The sequence below is a fragment of the Enhydra lutris genome, unplaced genomic scaffold, assembly GCF_002288905.1.
Source record: "Enhydra lutris kenyoni isolate GAN:26980312 unplaced genomic scaffold, ASM228890v2 scaffoldscaffold50, whole genome shotgun sequence".
Lineage (NCBI taxonomy): Eukaryota > Metazoa > Chordata > Mammalia > Carnivora > Mustelidae > Enhydra > Enhydra lutris.
The window spans coordinates 12628388-12646598 of NW_019154134.1; the positions used below are offsets into that span (position 1 = coordinate 12628388).

At 34.2% G+C, this 18211-nt stretch overlaps 1 protein-coding gene across 3 annotated transcripts in view; it reads left to right on the top strand.

Annotated features, from left to right (window-relative positions):
* Positions 1-18211, top strand: part of LOC111156880 (kinesin family member 2A) — a 74474-nt gene that overhangs the window by 52650 nt on the left and 3613 nt on the right. For 2 of the 3 annotated variants that reach the window (XM_022518010.1, XM_022518011.1), the window contains exons 10-19: positions 1053-1143; positions 1272-1335; positions 2136-2227; positions 2591-2733; positions 3104-3308; positions 4444-4554; positions 5604-5671; positions 9758-9911; positions 12543-12644; positions 15578-15713. In XM_022518010.1, the coding sequence (XP_022373718.1) occupies positions 1053-1143; positions 1272-1335; positions 2136-2227; positions 2591-2733; positions 3104-3308; positions 4444-4554; positions 5604-5671; positions 9758-9911; positions 12543-12644; positions 15578-15713 (1166 nt within the window). Of the gene's footprint in view, positions 1-1052; positions 1144-1271; positions 1336-2135; positions 2228-2590; positions 2734-3103; positions 3309-4443; positions 4555-5603; positions 5672-8761; positions 8876-9757; positions 9912-12542; positions 12645-15577; positions 15714-18211 lie in introns of all 3 variants that reach the window. The other variant, XM_022518009.1, reaches the window with a different exon arrangement.

Genomic DNA, 18211 nt, shown 5'->3' on the forward strand with positions numbered 1-18211 from the left:
TGCAAAGTAATTCAAAACCATATTTTTGCATCCTTCTCCTGAACTGAGACTATCTATCAACTACAGTGTCTTATATGTATAATTTATATTTACTTAGCTACATTCAAGGAAACCCTGTCACTTTTCTACTTGGGTAGATGGCCTTAAGATAATGTTTTTATAGTTTTGTTTTTTTTCTCTCTTGAGATTATCACTCTTTTGTTTTGATTTCTGTTAAAACTTTTAATCCTGGTAGTGTGGGTTTTTGTATGTTTGGTTGGTTTTGTTGGTTTTCACTGTAGAAACCTTACTTGTCTTGCCTAGTATTACATTTTTTTGTTGTTATTTTTAAAACCTTAATATTGTCTTTTACATACACATGTCTTAGCTCAGTTACTGTCTTTTTCTTTCTCTCTTTTTTTAGGGGGGGCCCATTGTGACCATCGTTTATTATGGAATTACTTGATATTATGCTTTAAAGAGCTGTAAGCAATTTTAGGATAAGGTTATTTAAAAACTGTAACAAATCAGTGGGCTCAACTGTAGTCTGACAGTTGAGCCCACTGATTTGTTAAAAATATTGGTATGGGAGCGCCTGGGTGGCTCAGTTGGTTAAGCAGCTGCCTTCGGCTCAGTTCATGATCCCAGGTTCCTGGGATTGAGCCCCGAATGGGGCTCCCTGCTTGGCGGAGAGCCTGCTTCTCCCTCTCCCTCTGCCTGCTACTCTGCCTACTTGTACTCTCTGTTTCTGTGTCAAATAAATAAAACCTTAAAAAAAAATTGGTATGGGGCGCCTGGGTGGCTCAGTGGGTTTAAGCCGCTGCCTTCGGCTCAGGTCATGATCTCGGGGTCCTGGGATTGAGTCCCGCATCGGGCTCTCTGCTCAGCAGGGAGCCTGCTTCCCTCTCTCTCTGCCTGCCTCTCTGTCTACTTGTGATCTCTCTCTGCCCAATAAATAAATAAAATATTAAAAAAAAATTGGTATGACTTTTGTTTATTAATAAGACTTAGTATTTTATTTACTTAATTTAAATATTGATGGCACATTCTGACTAGTGCATTTTATTTTTAAGGTTTACAGCTAGACCACTAGTGGAAACTATATTTGAAAGGGGAATGGCTACATGCTTTGCTTATGGGCAGACTGGAAGTGGAAAAACTCATGTGAGTAATTCATTAATTACATCGTCCTATGCAGCTTGTTTATTTTCCTTATGGCTTAATTCTAAAACCTAAATTCTTAAGATTTATTCCTGAATAATGTCTATTATTATTTGTTTTTTAACATGTAGACTATGGGAGGTGACTTTTCAGGAAAGAATCAAGATTGTTCTAAAGGAATTTATGCATTAGCAGGTAACTGTCTTTTTTGCATATCATTTGTAATGTTTTTGAATATTGCTCAGGTGGCTTTGAAATAAAACTTGGAAATATCGTTCAAGACTTTCAGGATAACCATAAAGTTAAACAACAGTTTTAGGTTGTCAGACTGCTTGAAAAGAATTGTGAGAATTAGCTTTTGGAACAGGAATCTTGATTTTATTTTTATTATTTTAATTTGACATATTATTGGAGCTTAGTATTTGTTGAAACTTATAAGTATTTGTTGTCGAATAGGTAATGTATGAAAAACTTCTGTCTGGTATGGTTATGGGAATAATCTTGCTATGACCACCTATAATTTTATGTTATTTATATGATTAAATAGCATTCTCTTATTGAATATGAGAGTGACATCTATATTTAAGTATAAAAAAACTATTACTATTTTTTTGTAAAATTAGTGTTCACTTTAGTCTTCATTTTTTTTTTATCGATACTGTCATTCTAGGTAAAGATTAATTGATTCCTCTAAATAGAGAAAATTTGAATTGCTTTTTAAAGATAGTATTTGTAGGGTGCCTGGGTGGCTCAGTCAGTGAAGCATCTGCTCACGTTGTGATCCCAGGGTGCTGGGATTGAGCCCTGTATCAGGCTCTCTGCTCAGCAGGGAGTTTGTTCTTCCACCCCTTCTGCCCCTGTTGTCCCCTGCTCATGTTCTCTCTCTTGCTCCCTCTCTCTCTCTCAAATAAAATGAATAAAATCTTTAAAAAAAAAAAAAAAAGATAGTATTTGTAACATCTTAACACATTTTCTCCACATGGAATTCTTGACAGCTCGGGATGTCTTTTTAATGTTAAAGAAGCCAAACTATAAGAAGTTAGAACTTCAAGTGTATGCAACCTTTTTTGAAATTTATAGTGGAAAGGTAAGTGGAAACTTAAAAAAACAAACAAACTGATTTTGTTTGGGAGGATGTTAAATTGTGGTTTAATATATTTATAACATGAAATTTAACACTTTACCCATTTTTTTTGTGTACATGTTCACTGGCATTAACTACATGTTGTACAACCATTTCCACCACATATTTTTATATGTGTTAGACTATTATGTGAGCATTTTGTTGAGATTTTAGGAAATTCCCTTTGAAAGTCTCAACTTCTATATTGAGCATTATTATTCAAGTTATTCTAATTTTCTGAAATAATTTTTGGACTCTGATTCATTTTTATAGAACGGAGTCTTTTTCTTTAAAGCTAGTTTTCCAATTCTTTTTTTTTTTAAATAGGTGTTTGACTTGCTAAACAGGAAAACAAAATTAAGAGTACTAGAAGATGGAAAACAACAGGTTCAAGTGGTGGGATTACAGGAACGGGAGGTCAAATGTGTTGAAGATGTACTGAAACTCATTGACATAGGCAACAGTTGCAGGTAAATTTCATTTTAAGTAAGAGAAACTTAATTTCTTAATCAGTTTTAGATAATTTGGGTATTTAAACAAAACGGAGGTATTAATGCATTTTCGTAGTGAAAATTTGTTCATAAAAACTTCTACCGTTATATGTTACTGAGTGATATCTACTATATTGATAATCATACTACAAATAAACTCAAAGTGTGCCAGATTAAAGTGTATGAATCTGGTATGTTGAAGTGATTTAAGTCAGATTGTCTCTTTTGTACTTAAATGATGAAAACTGGATAGTTTTTTGAAGGTTTCTTTGATGGAATACCATGGTTTACAATATAAAAAACTGATGTATTTTTGGTATCTAAAATAACCTTAATCATATTGTTGTAGAACATCCGGTCAAACATCTGCAAATGCACATTCATCTCGGAGCCATGCAGTGTTTCAGATTATTCTTAGAAGGAAAGGAAAACTACATGGCAAATTTTCTCTCATTGATTTGGCTGGAAATGAACGAGGAGCTGATACTTCCAGTGCAGACAGGCAAACCAGGCTTGAAGGTGCTGAAATTAATAAAAGCCTTTTAGCACTCAAGGTAAATAACATGTATTTAATTGTGAAAGATCTTTTGCTTTTGACATTAATTTTGTTTAGAGTAGCTACAAATCATAGCAAATGTAGCATTTAGTAAGGAAGAGAGGTTTGTTTATGTTTACAGTTATTGATTTATAATATACCCAGGATTCTTTACACATACTCATTTTTTTTTAGAGTGAAAAAGATCTAAGATTCTACAGGGCTTTAACTAGTTACAATTATTGTAGGGGAAGATAAGGAATCCCAAAACTCAGCTAAGAAATACTGTCTCAGAAAAATGTGGAATGGCTTTCAGAAAGTTAGGAGGACAATATTCTGTCCCTTCCTTGAATAGAAAAAGAAGGATCGGGGTGCCTGGGTGACTCATTTGGTTAAGCATCTGCCTTCAGCTCAGGTCATGATCCCAGGGTCCTGGGATCAAGCCCTGCATCTGGCTCCCTGCTCAGTGGGAAACCTACTTCTCCCTCTCATTCTCCCCACTGCTTGTGTTCCCTCTCTCTTTCTGTTAAATAAACAAATGAATAAATAAAATCTTTTGGGGGAAAAAAATCTTTTAAAAAATGTTAAAAAAAAAAAAAAGGGAGGGGCACCTGGGTGGCTCAGTGGGTTAAAGCCACTGCCTTCGGCTCAGGTCATGATCCCAGGGTCCTGGGATCGAGCCCCACATCGGGCTCTCTGCTCAGCAGGGAGCCTGCTTCCTCCTCTCTCTCTCTGCCTGCCTCTCTGCCTATTTGTGATCTCTGTCTGTCAAATAAATAAATAAAATCTTTAAAAAAAAAGGGGGGGAAGGAAGGAGTGGCAAGGTTATAAGAAAACATTGTGTTTTTTCTTTTGTCATGCCAATTTCAAAGTTTAGCTTTTTATCCTTCTATCTGTTACTTCTAAATTCTAGTTAGAGTCTCTAGAAGAATCTTTTATAAGTACTTTGTTGTTGTTGTTACTGTTTTTAATTTCATTTTCTTGAATTAGCTTTATGTAACCATCTTTACTATGCCCTAAACCTGTTAGTAGGATTTCCAGAGCGGATCAGATCTTAAATGTTAGGGTTATAATAAAAGGTCTTTTAAATATGTTAGATAAGATTACTTGTTATAAGGAGCCTAATCTGTGAAACTTGCTTTCTTAATTTTCAGGAGTGCATCAGAGCCTTAGGTAGAAATAAACCTCATACTCCTTTCAGAGCAAGTAAGCTCACTCAGGTGTTAAGAGATTCATTCATAGGTGAAAATTCTCGTACCTGCATGGTAAGTTTATGTTTGTTTGTTTGTTTGTTTGTTTTGTTTTAACCCTGAATAGTGAATAACTCACAATATCTTTGGAAAGATTATAATGCACATTAATAACAGTCATTTAAATCCTTCTATTGTGAGAGATACAATGGTACTTAAGATGTGGTCCCTTCCAGTCTGATAAGAGAGGATTATATTGTACTTATAATGCATTCTACTATTTCCAACATCTGAGTCTTCTTGAGGTTGGTCTTCATTGATTTTTATTCTCCTTGAGTATGGTTCATGCTTTTCTTTTTCTTCGTATGTCTAGTAAAATTGGTTTATATAATTTTTTTTTGTTTATATAATTTTTATTATGAATAAATACTTAGACACTCTGAATTCTCTTATGTTCTAAAGTTTATTGATTGTTGTTGTTTTAGCAAGAAGTGCACTTAACTTATTTCAAACTCTTGTCTTCCCTGTTTTGGGCAGCAGATAAAATTGAAAACTGTTCTTTTAGACTCAGCTGTTACTTGGAGTAAGCCTTATGTATGCCTGGTTCAGGAGTCAGCCAGAGATTTGGGCGGTTTATATGTACAATTTTTGGTTGTCACGATTACCTCCTTATATGATTATCTCTCTTCTGGGACAAACTTCACTTTCTAGCTGCTTTAGTTGCTACCTTCAAATTCTGTCCTTTAGTATAACCAGTGAAATTCCCGTTTTCTAGTAAAGTTTCAGTTGTCCTGTGTGACAGCAGTGGGGCTTGCCCTTAAACAAAAAAAGTGTTGTATTGGGTGGGGAGGGGGTAGTGGAAACTCTCAGTGCTCTTCCCTCCTGGGTGTTGACCTCCATTTTCTGTCCAATTTAAATCATTTTCTGGTGCTTTCATATATTTTATGTGGTTTACAATTATTATCTGATTGTGGGTGTAATATTGCAAATTATCTTGGAGTTTAGATACCACAAATGTTTATTTTAAATAACCATTTTAAGATTAGATCTTAATGGACAATATGTTGATAAGACTGTCTTCATCATTTATAACATTTTTTTTACCTTTGCATCTTCTCCTTCAGATTGCCACAATCTCTCCAGGAATGGCATCCTGTGAAAATACTCTTAATACATTAAGATATGCAAATAGGTATGCAAAATAGTTACTCAGTTTGAAATTTGAGGGGAGTAGAGCAGTAGTTACTTTGACTTAATATCTGATAGGGTAACTTTTATTATTTTTTTCTAATTTAAAAAAAATGTTTTGCATGTTATTAAGATGATATGTAGAGTCATTTGGTCAAGTTCTGAAAATAAATGGAAATGTGTTGCGTAATTTGGAAAGAGATTTAGATCTTTAGTAGAATTGGTCTTTCTATCCTAGAACGTGATTACATTTTTCTGTTTCACCAAGTTATATTTCATATTTTTTTACTACATTTAAATCATGTAAATTTTTCTTAATAGGAAAGTCTAAATGAGTATAAGGGGACCAATCTGTATTTCTTAAATTGTTTTATCTATATGCTAAAAATTATTTCTGATAATACTAAATGCCATATGTGGGAAATCTAGGGTTTGAATAAGTAATGATAGCACGTTTTTTTTCTGGTGTTCTTTATGAGTTACATTTTACTACTCATTGTCGCTAGTGTTAGATAATTTAATGGACAGTGATGTTATTACAAATAAAGGACAAAAAATATTATAGACTTAAAATAATTTATTCCTTAGAGTCATGAAGTGCCTTTGGAACTTCAGATTCTGATAGACAGATTTATATTTATTCAAAAAATCATTCCTGTTACTCGTTTTGAAAAAATGACTTTGTAGTTTTAAATATCTCTTATCACATACTGCATTTGTGATTCTCATTGTTAGCTATCAAAGTCCTCTTTGTATTCCATTTCTACTGTGGACAGTCCCTTAATTTTACTGAATACAGTATTTGTCCTGTTTAATTGCTATGGAAATTTTATTTTTAATCTTTTTTTTAAAAACAGGGAATACATATGTATAGAGAAGTACTGAAAACATTAAGTGAATAATCTAATAAATATTTATACAGTATAAATTCTGTCATCAGATTGGGAAATAGAACATTTCTGCCTCTCTAGAAAGCTCCCCATATGTCCCCTCCTGATGACAAATCCTGAATAACCTGTCCAAATCCATTAATCTCTACCCCAAGGTAGATGTTGTCTTGACTTCTGTGGCATAATTTTCTTGGTTTTCTTTTTCTCTCTTTTTAAAAACAGTTTTTCCACCTATGAATGTATCTCTGAACAACATAGGTAGCTGTATTTGAACTTTCCATAAATGGGGTCATACTCTTTTTCTGTTGTGACTTGATTTTGTTTCAACTGAAGAGATTTTTTTAATGATAGTAAAAACTGTTGGAATGTATAAGCTTTTGACATTTTGCAAAAAGACATTAAAATAACTTCTTTATAAATATAATGGAACTTTATTTCTAAATTTAATCCTTTTTAAACTTAGAATTTTGGGCTCTGAGCTGCAAACATTTATGGTACTTTTAATTCATTTTTATAATGAACATTTTTGGTATGTGGAGTTTTTATCATTAAAGTGCTTCTCTTACTTCCAGTTGTTCATGGGAGAGAGGAGCAACAGCTTAGTATAGCAGAATATTGCCATGTTACAGAATTAAAACAAAACCCCTCCATGTCTTCAGACTTCTAACTGCAAAAGAATCTACCTAATGCGAACATACTCTATCTGGCTATTCCTCTAGTTCATTTAGGTCCAAGTAAATGTTTTAATTTATTATCATGTAATGTAATTTATCTGCAATGTGATTAACCATCTGGGACAAATAATTCTGTCTTTTCTTTGCAAACCTCTGGAAATAAAGATTTCCAACCTCCCCTGATAGCTCATTTGAGGAATATAATTCCTGCATATAGTATTTAGTGTTTGAGTTAGACAGAAGCCCTTGGAATAGAGGAAAATATTAGCCTATTAGGGACGGATAGGTTATCTAAATTAGAAGATTCTGGTAGAATCCTAAATGGAGTTGGGAATAAAAAGAATCACGTCATTGTTAGAAATTTAGATTTTGTCAGTCTGTATGGTATATAAGCTTTCCAAAGTGACTATAAAGGATGAAGGGCAGCTGAATCCAGTATTGAACCTGTGATAGCAGACATTACCAATAGGTCAAAGAAGGATTGTAAGTAGAAGAAATAAATTAGTCTGATCTAAGTGATTATTAGTTTGATCTGTATGACTATCTGTGACCCAACAAAAGAGTAATTTCATTCTTATTAAATCTAAAAGAAGTAATGAGAAAAACATGCTCAGTATATTGGATGTTTAATAACATAGTGTTTGTACTCATAGCTAAGTTTGAACCTCACTTATTCTCATTGAATGAACTTGGGTAAGATACTTTATTTCTCTGAACCGATTTCTCATCTGTAAAGTGGTAAAAATAATATCACAGGATTGTTTTAAGATTTATATAATATAATGCCTAAAATATATAATCACAATACCTAACATGTAGGAAATACATAATAAATACTGCTTACTGTTTTGAAATGGGATGGCTCCAAAAGGAACATAGGGAATCACAAAGAGGTGTAAGAAAAGCCATAATTTGGTTATATATAAATATCGGAGATATTACCAAAAGCAATTTAAATTCCATTGCTAAAGAGGCTTTCCTTAACCAGGGTTCTTCATCTGAACCAAACACAGAAAACTATTTGAGGAACTGCTTTCTCATTTTGTACCAAGGATGGAACCATTCTAGACACATAGGAGAGAAGTTAATTCATTACAAACAGTGGATGCCGTAAGGACTTAATACTCTTGTGTTCTCTTTTAAGTCTGCAAGAATATTGAGGGGTCATTGATGCTAATAAAATATTTGCAGTATTGACTGTACAAGGAAATTTAATTAATAGTCATGTAGTTAAAGAAGGGGCATTTAAAATTTAGGTGATGGTCTGGTTAAACTTTTAGGAGGGGTCATGAGGAAAGGGGAAAGTATACCAGAAAGTAAGGACTATGGACAAAGGTATCAATAGAACAGAAAAATTCAGAAACTTCTTAAAATTATTTTTAAAGTACTCTATATACAGTAAGTCACAACAATGTTGATATCTTTTTTTTTAAAACAAATTAAGCTGAATACAAAATAAAAACTTGAAATGTGCATTGCTGTCTTTACAAGAGCATTTTCTCTTAATTTGTTGCTGTTTTGGTGCTGCAGAGTAAAGGAGTTTGGAATTAGTCCATCAGACATTCCCTTCTCACAGGGTAGTGGCAGTCGCCCTGATCTCTCTCCTTCTTATGAGTATGACGACTTTTCTCCTTCGATTACCAGGTCTACTTCCTTCTATGCATAAGATGTTTATTTTCATAGTTTCTTTTGAATTGTGTTACATATGAATATTTCATTTATACTTTAGTTCTGAGCCATTTTATTTTTCATTTTCATTTCATTTGGCAGGTGATGATTGTACTGCATGATCTTCATTTTTGTGTACTTTACTAATTTATTTGCTTTAAAATGTTGATTTAGAATTCAGGCTTCCTGTTGCCCCTCATAATTTTAAGGATGATGTCATCTTTGCATATTTATGGTTGAAAGGTAAACTGTCTTGTTTAAAATGAGAAGTTTACCGTTACTCTGTATGTTCTTATAAATTTCCTTGTCTGCGAGGAAATGACAAAGATCGTTTGATTTAGAACATGTACCCTCCCACTGTGTAAACTGAAGTATAATAGGTAAACATTTTTTAATTGATAGAACTTTATAACATAATCTTTATATGTTAGAATTATGATTATTTCACATGTGGCTATTTTAATAGAGCATTATAACAACTAAAAATCTACAAAGTATATTAAGTTCTCTGATTTTGGCAATAATCTCTTTATTGGTCTAAGTGCTGTTGTTAGCATTTTTCTGTTTATATAATTTAATTGCAAAAACAGTTTGTTTTTACTTTGAAATACTGAATCTGCATACTTTGCTAATTGTCATTATGCACAATAATTATCTCTGAAATAATTGTAAAGTTACCTCACTAAATTCTGAAAGTTCATCAGCCGAATATCCCTTTAGTCTTTACACAGATTTCAGATAAACTTGATCTGGAAAGCTGACATCATCAGTCTTAATATGTTAATTGAATAGGATGGTAGTTTCTTGATCCTCTGCATGTGTCTTTGTTAATTTTAGGTACCTCTTATGTATTAATAGGGTGAAAGAATTGACTGTGGATCCAACAACTGCTGCTGGTGATGTCCGTCCAATAATGCACCACCCACCAAATCAAATTGATGACTTAGAGGCACAGTGGGGTGTGGGGAGTTCCCCTCAGAGAGATGATCTGAAACTTCTTTGTGAACAGAACGTGAGTGACAATATAGTTCTAATGACCTGATTTTAGTTCATTTCATCAGTAGCAGAACTTAATGATTGTAAACCACCATCTGCATCAGGGGTCAGCCGACTACAGTCTATGGGCCAGCCATATGTTTTTATGCATAAAGTTTTACTGAATTATGGCTATGCTTCATTTACAACATGTGTGGCTGCTTTCTTGGACAAAAGCAATGACAAAAACTGTATGGCTCACAAGCCCAAAATAGATACTATCTGCCCTTTTAAAATGTTTGCTGACCCTGATCTAAACTTTTTTTTTTTTTTTACCCCCCCTCAGATTTTCTATCAGTTTTAAACTTTGGTGGTATTGAAAGTAATAAAGAGAAAAAACAACTTCAAGAATTACGTATACAACATATCATACATATAGGTTAAAAACAATTAACTATGGACTCCTGCATATAAAAAGAATGCATGAACTCTATCAAAAATCAAACATGGCAAAATGCTAACATTTGTTAAGTATGGTTGTACTCTGTATGTTTGAAATGGCTAGTGACATTTCATAATTTAACAATTTGATTCCCAGTTACTCAAAAAATAAAAATAATGTACCTGTTGTATAAAGACAAAGAGGTATAAAGAGGTAACAAAAAAAGCACAAACAATACATGTTTTCATTTGATTACTTTAATATGTTGAAGGGATTCCTCTCTGTGAGATGTAAAAGATTTTATAATTAACTTCCTTTTTAAAAATATAACCTACATAGTTTTATATATTCTTTTAAGAATCTTACAGTAGTAGTTTCTCATGATAAAAGGTGGCATTTATTAGTTGCTTACTACATAACTTACATTAACTAAGCATTTTACTTATTATCTGATGTAATCCTCACAACTCTATGTAGTAGACACCATAATTATCTCTACTTTTTAACTGCTTTTCCAAAAAGTGAGGGAACTTGGGGTTCCTGGCTTAAAATAAGAGTTCTAAACTTTGAACCATGGAAAATAAAAAACTGAAAATGAGATCCTGGCCTGAAAATGAGATTCCTATCTCCTGTCTCCAAAAGTTAGGTATAGTTGCTTTTTGCATTCTTGAAACAACCATGTACTGTACCTAGGTATGGTGCCTCTTAAGGATTTGGAAAATGAAAACAAGGTGTGCCCTCTCTGTAGCAGATTTTTTCCATTTTATTTTTCTGTCTGCCTGGTTGGGTCTTTGTAGGACTTCAATTTGGAGAGGTTAGGTAGGATTGATCCAGAGGCTTGAAGTATAACATCATGAGTTCTTGGAGTTTTCTCCATATTTAAGAGTATGTGGCTTTCCTTGAAATTTTCTACCCCCTGGAACTATCTTGAGGTGGTTCAGCCTTAGCTTTTTAGTTGAGTTTACTGGTGCCTGTGTACCTTTTCTTACTGTTGTATTAAGGTCTTAACAAGGTAAATTAAAACGGGATAGGGTCTAAGACATGTCCTACAGATAAAACCAACATAAGTATACAAAGTAGAAGATAATAAAGAGCATTAGCATTCCAGAAGTAGTTGTATAGACAAAAAAAGTATTCTAAGTAGACTGCATGGAAGTGATAGGAACTTGCATAGTATCTTAATGCAAAAGAAAGAGGACATTCTGGGCTTGACAGGGAGGTGGGCAAATATAATGAATAAAATTGGTTGAGTGTGTTTATCGTATGATATATTGTATGCCTGCATGTCTTAATAAAAACATATTTGTTTCCCAAAGAGAAGATAAAAAGTTCTTTGACCAACTTGATTATATATATAAACTTTTACAGATGGTAGCATACTGATTGAAGTCAAATGTCTTCTTATACTATTTAACCAAAATTTGTACATACATTTAGAATTGTGTATCTATTTTGAAAAAGTCACTTTTTAAACTCACATTTTATAAAACAATTTTAAGTAAACCTCATCACTAAAGCCACATTTTGAGGAAATAAATCATTATAGACATTGGGGTTGGGAAAGAAGCTCAAAAAAGAAAGCAAGGCTAGAGAAATTTTCACTTGATGTAGGACTAAGAATATGTTGTATTTATGTCTGTGGGGTTTTTGTTGATGAGGTAAAGTCAGTTGTCGATTAAGATTTCTATAAAAACTGACAAACATACCGTATGGTGTAATGCAGAAATTAAGATTTAGTAAGAGTTGAGACCTTCAGAACACTTAATTTGATAATCACAGTCATAGAAGACATTATCTTGAAATCTCTTTTCTGGTGAAAAGATATTTAAGACATACAAATGGCTTAGATTGTAAAAATAAAACAATACTGAGGAAATATTTTAGTATATTTTAGCTTATAATAAATATATTTTTGAAAAGTTGCATTATTCCAAAAGAGATTGCTTTTTTAGGGTAATTCTACAGTAAAACCTGGGCTAAGTGAAAACTACCCCTTACTGAGAGGCTTAAATTTGGGCTGTCTTACTGACTGTTACATCGGATACTTATGACCCATAAAAAGAAGTTGTGGCTTTGCCTTTTATATTATATTTTAGTAGTCTTTATCTTGCAAACTTCTCATTTTTTTAAATGACATTTTTATAAATGATTTGGGAAAACTACTTTTATGTAGCATTTAAAATGTAAACTTTATGTCCTAATTTTTTAAACTATGTTCATCTTAAGGAAGAAGAAGTTTCTCCCCAATTGTTTACTTTCCATGAAGCTGTCTCACAAATGGTAGAAATGGAAGAACAAGTTGTAGAAGATCACAGGGCAGTGTTCCAGGTAAAATAAGATGGGACCTTTCATTAAATATTTCTGTAGGGAAATTAAGAACTTTCATAATACTTTGAATATTATCCTAATTTTAAAAATTTACTATTTTGTGTATGTATATGTGTATTTGTAGGGTGTAGAGTATATGTATGGGATATTTTGGACAGAAAATGAATGGTGGTTACAGTGTTTCTTTGGTGCCATGGTGAAAAGACCTAGCTTATTTACTACTCTTCTCCTGCTCTGTTTGTTTTAGTTTGTTGTCCATTTTTAGAAAAGGGTTGAACTTCTGCCCTCCACCACCTCTTTCTCCATGTTAGGACAGTTTATCTGACATAAGTAAGAAAAACTTCTAAGGGTTATCATAACAGTTGAGGAAGTATCTTTCCTTACAAAGGAGGAAAAGTGCTTTAGGAAAGGGAAGGTTACTACAGTGGCAGATGTGTGAGGATCGTTAAATCCCTGTCTGTCCCAGTAACTGCTGATGTATTCATCCCATTGTCCATTCAGCCTATTAAAAGTACGGTGTGATTTACTGTATGATTTCATTCTTCCCCCCACCTGCTCCCTTTTATAACAAGAAAATACCCTGGAGAATGATACTTAAGAGGAAGTGAAGCTAACATTTAGTTAGCATTATGGAGACTATAAATATGTTTTGGAAAAAAAAAAAGTGTTTTGAGAAAAAGGTGAACAATAGATCAGTCTTTCTGTTGACCTGTGTCCCTTCTCTGATGTTTGAGAAATATTTATTTATAAACAAATATTAACATGAGTCAGCTGTAGGCCATTTAAACACCTGGATAAAAGGCTCAAAAATGGGCGCGCCTGGGTGGCTCAGTAGATTAAAGCCTCTGCCTTCCGCTCAGGTCATGATCCTGGGGTCCTGGGATCGAGCCTCGCATCAGGCTCTGCTCAGTGGGGAGCCTGCTTCTCTCTCTCTCTCTCTCTCTCTCTCCCTCTCTCTCACGGCCTGCCTCTTTGGCTACTGTGATCTCTGTCAAGAAAATAAATAAAATCTTAAAAAAAAAAAAAAGGCTCAAAAATATAACAGAACTATTTATTTTATAACTTGAGAATAGGATGTACCCTCATCAAAACTATTACAGTTCTGGGACGCCTGGGTGGCTCAGTTGGTTAAGCATCTGCCTTTGGCTCAGGTCATAATCTCAGGGTTCTGGGATCTAGTCCTGAGGCAGGCTCCTTGCTCAGTGGGGGGCCTGCCACTCCCTTTAAAATCTTTTTAAAAAAGTCTTTGAAAAAAGGCAGAGGGGCTCCTGGGTGGCTCAGTTGGTTAGGCAACTGCCTTCAGCTTGATTCATGGTCCTGGGGTCCCAGGATCAAGTCCTGCATTGGGCTCCCTGCTCGGTGGGGACTCTGCTCCCTCTGACCCTCTCCCCTTGCATGCTTGTGCTCTCTCGCTCTCTCTCTCTCTCAAATAAGTAATATCTTAAAAAAAAATAAAAAAGAAAAACAGTTTTAGTCAAACCCTTATTTTGGTGATCTATTTAGAGGCCTAGGTGTTTAGATTAAATCAGGAAAGGACACTTGTAATTTAAGAAAATTGTCTCTGGGGACGCCTGGGTGGCTCAGTTGGTTAAGCAGCTGCCTTCGGCTCAGGTCATGATCCCAGCGTCCTGGGATCGAGTCCCACATCGGGCTCCTTGCTCGTCAGGGAGCCTGCTTCTCCCTCTGCCTCTGCCTGCCATTCTGTCTGCCTGTGCTTGCTCTCTCTCCCTCTCTCTCTCTGACAAATAATTAAATAAAATCTTTAAAAAAAAAAAAAATTGTCTCTGTGCTTTTGGAGCAAGGTGTCGTATAAAGACTATCATTTCCCACTCTGCCATTTTATGATGAAATCTAGAAGGTCTTTGTTTTTTGCAGAAGTGATTATTTTTCAGTTTCAATCCAGTATTCTTTTTACAATTCGGTTTATTGTTACTCTGTGCTGTGATCTGTCATTTCTCAAAATAGAGTGTTGTTTTAAAAGATTAAATGGATAACTAAAGAAAAAGAAAAATATGGGGATGTGTATATGTGTTTTAATTGATACACATAGAGAGATGGATATATATATAGGTATAGAAAACTATATATATATGTGTATATATATGTATATATACACATATATATATAGTTGTCTAATAGATATCTAAAGCTAAGTTGCTAAAATTCAGCCTGATAATATGTGTAGTCTAGTTATAATTAACTATTAAATTGTACTGAAAGCTAGAAAGTGCCCATTTACATATCCAAAGCCTCTTTAACTCACTATGGTAGGAACTTGCTCGTGATTTGTATGATTCATGACTTTGCTAGGAAATGAAACTTATAAATTCCACATTATCTAAAATCATTTAAGAATGATTAGTCTATGAATAGTAAGTAGCTACTATTTAGTGATTTGTTTGACTCTTCTAAAATTGACTGTCTGTTGATCTCTTATAGTTAGAATAATTTTGAAGACCTAGTGTTTGGAATTTAGGGTTAACTCTTGACCAACCACTATGAAGCCCCAAATGGGTTTGTACATTCTACATGGTTTGCAAGTTCTAGGCTACCATAGACCTCAATAAATTGTTCAGTAGTTTTATTATACCATTCTTCCCCAATTTTAGGGGTAGCTACTAAAGTTTTGAGAATTATTGTGCTCACTGATTGATACATGTTTGATTCACTCCCTTCCCCAAACCCTTACCCAGGGTAAAGTAAAAGTAGAAAAATGAAGTTACCTTGCTTGGCTTACCGTGTTTGTGTTTGTGTTAGAATTTAAGGAAGTATTTCTCAATTTTACTATGTAAATAAAGATGTTTTATACTTATTAATATTTTAGAGAATACCATCTGAGGTATGCTTGAATATATTTAACATATGTGAAATTTGTAAATTGGTTTCTGTCTTACAAAGAGGCTTATTGGATTGTTGAATTTTTGTCCTTTTAGGAATCTATCCGATGGTTAGAAGATGAAAAGGCTCTTCTAGAGATGACTGAAGAAGTAGACTATGATGTAGATTCATATGCTACTCAACTTGAAGCTATTCTTGAGCAAAAAATAGACATTTTAACTGAGCTGCGTGGTAATTTCTTTTTCATTTTAGTGCTTGAAATCTCCATCTTTGTATGTAAGTGGTGGTAGGATTTTCATATTGCAAGAGGATATCTAAAATAAAAATTATGGGTACCATTTAATACATTTCCAGAGGTATAAAGACAGACCAGTCATTCTGTTTTTTTATAAAAAAGAAACATGGAGTATTCTTTTCAAGTGCTTTTTAGTTATCCTTTCTCTCTTAGGCATTTGAAAAGATAAAAGCATCTTATGTTTAAAGAGGGAAAATGGATTTTAACAAATTTGTAAGTTTTATACACTCATTCAGATTTTTAGTTTGATAGGTCAGTGCTTGTCAATTATTTTGCTTAGGTTGGGTCTATTTAGGACCATCCCTTCTGTAGCCTCCTGTCTGCATCTCTTTTCTGTGCCTCTGTGTCATGTCTCTCCTTTGAAGCCTTAAAAAATCAAGGGGAAGGTTTCAAGACCTTGAACAACTCAAGACCTTTCAACAATTTCCTTCCTACTTTGCGAATGTATGTGACTTACCTACATGCCATCTGTTCTTGGCTTTTTAATTAGCTTGTCTGTGTAGCTTCACATACACGTTTATCCTATGTACTTGTTTCTGTGGCGTTGGCAAATTAGTTTTCTCCACTTGTATGCGAATGGATATCTTTGTATGTGTACATGAAATGCAGTGTAAAACCAGAATCAAATTGCTGGTTCTTAACACCAGACTGGCTAATTTTTAACATAGGTTCTTTGTGAAGTTGGGTATTTGAAATCATATTCTATGAAGAGCCAGCAGTGACCATTTGCCCAATTCAGAATTGTTGGTGCAAATGTGAATTTCTAAAATTTACTTTCGTTTTTCATATTCTTCATATTCAAGCCTTGGTTAAAGTGTTTTGATCATTTTTCTTATCAGAACTCACAAAGAGCTTTTCTGTATGTATTTTATATAGGACAGATCATAATGAATTATAATTTTTTTCTTTGTAATATGTGGCATCCAACTTAGTTATATTAAGTGTATCCATAACTTTGAAGAAATTACTGTCTAGCTGTTGTATTTTTTTTAGGAAAAAAATTTTTTTTTACCATCCAGAGATAATTTTGGTATTAACATAAGAAGTTTGAGAGCTTTTATCTTATATTAACAGATATGAGATCCAGAGATCCTTAAATTCCTTTCTAAATTTCAGAAGTTAATTTTTTAAATATCATTGTTCTTCGAAAGAGGGGAAAGAAATTGAGATTCCAACTGATATTCTCTTTTTTCCCAAAGGCCATAACCTTTGCACCATTAATTTTAAGTTGGATAATTGTTGAGGGTACCATCCTGTGCATGGTACATTGCTTACCAGGATCCTTGGTCTCTGATGACTAGATGACGGTAGCCACTACCCCAGTTGTGACCGTCAAAAATGTCTAGTTATTATCAGATGTCAGGGGGGTAGTGGGGGAACATCACCCATGATTAAGAACCACTGGTATAAAAAGAGATGAGATATTTCTCACCTTCATTTTATTTGCCTCTTTGAATTTATTTACCTAGTAATATTCTTATGGGACTCTGAATTAATATATAATAGTAGGAATTGCAAGATCAAGAAATAGATTATTCTATAATCCCTCTTCTCTATCCCCTTTTACAATCCCTGATAAGGACAAAATGGCATTTGTTTTTAAAAATTCAAACATCTTTTGAAATTTCATAGCTTAAAAAGGTAAAATAGGCATTGGGAATAGAAATTTCTTAATATCGGGGGGGGAGAAAAAAATTTCTTAATATCGAGGGAAGAAATATCTACTTTATAATTTAATAAGATTTGGAGGCACCTGGCTGGCTTGGTTGGTAGAGCATGTGACTTTTTTTTTTTTTTTTTTAAGATTTTATTTACTTATTTGACAGATAGAGATCACAAGTAAGCAGAAAGGCAGGCAGAGAGAGGGGGGGAAGCAGGCTCCCTGCTGAGCAGAGAGCCCGATGTGGGGACCCTGGGATCATGACCTGAGCCGAAGGCAGAGGCTTTAACCCACTGAGCCACCCAGGCGCCCCGACTCTTGATCTCAGGGAATCAATGTTTTTTTTGACAGGACCGTACACATTTAACACACATAATATAGCCTGTCTGCACTCCAAAAGGAATTGAAATAAGCCAAAATTCAACACTGTAAAGTGTGCCAAACAGAACAGAAACCCGTTGAAGATAGAGAAGAAAGTTATATTTGGGCTCCTGGGTGGCTCAGTCGGTTAAGTGTCTGCCATCAGCTCAGGTCATGATCCCAGGGTCCTGGGATGAGTTCCACATCAGGCTTCCTGCCCAGCAGGGAGTCTTCTACTCCCTCTGCTTCTTGCTCCCTCAGCCATTCCCCCTACTTGTGCTCTCTCACTCATGAGCGCTCTCTCTCTAAAATAGATAAATAAAATCTTTTTTAAAAAAGGTTATTTTTGGGCGCCTGGGTGGCTCAGTGGGTTAAGCCGCTGCCTTTGGCTCAGGTCATGATCTCAGGGTCCTG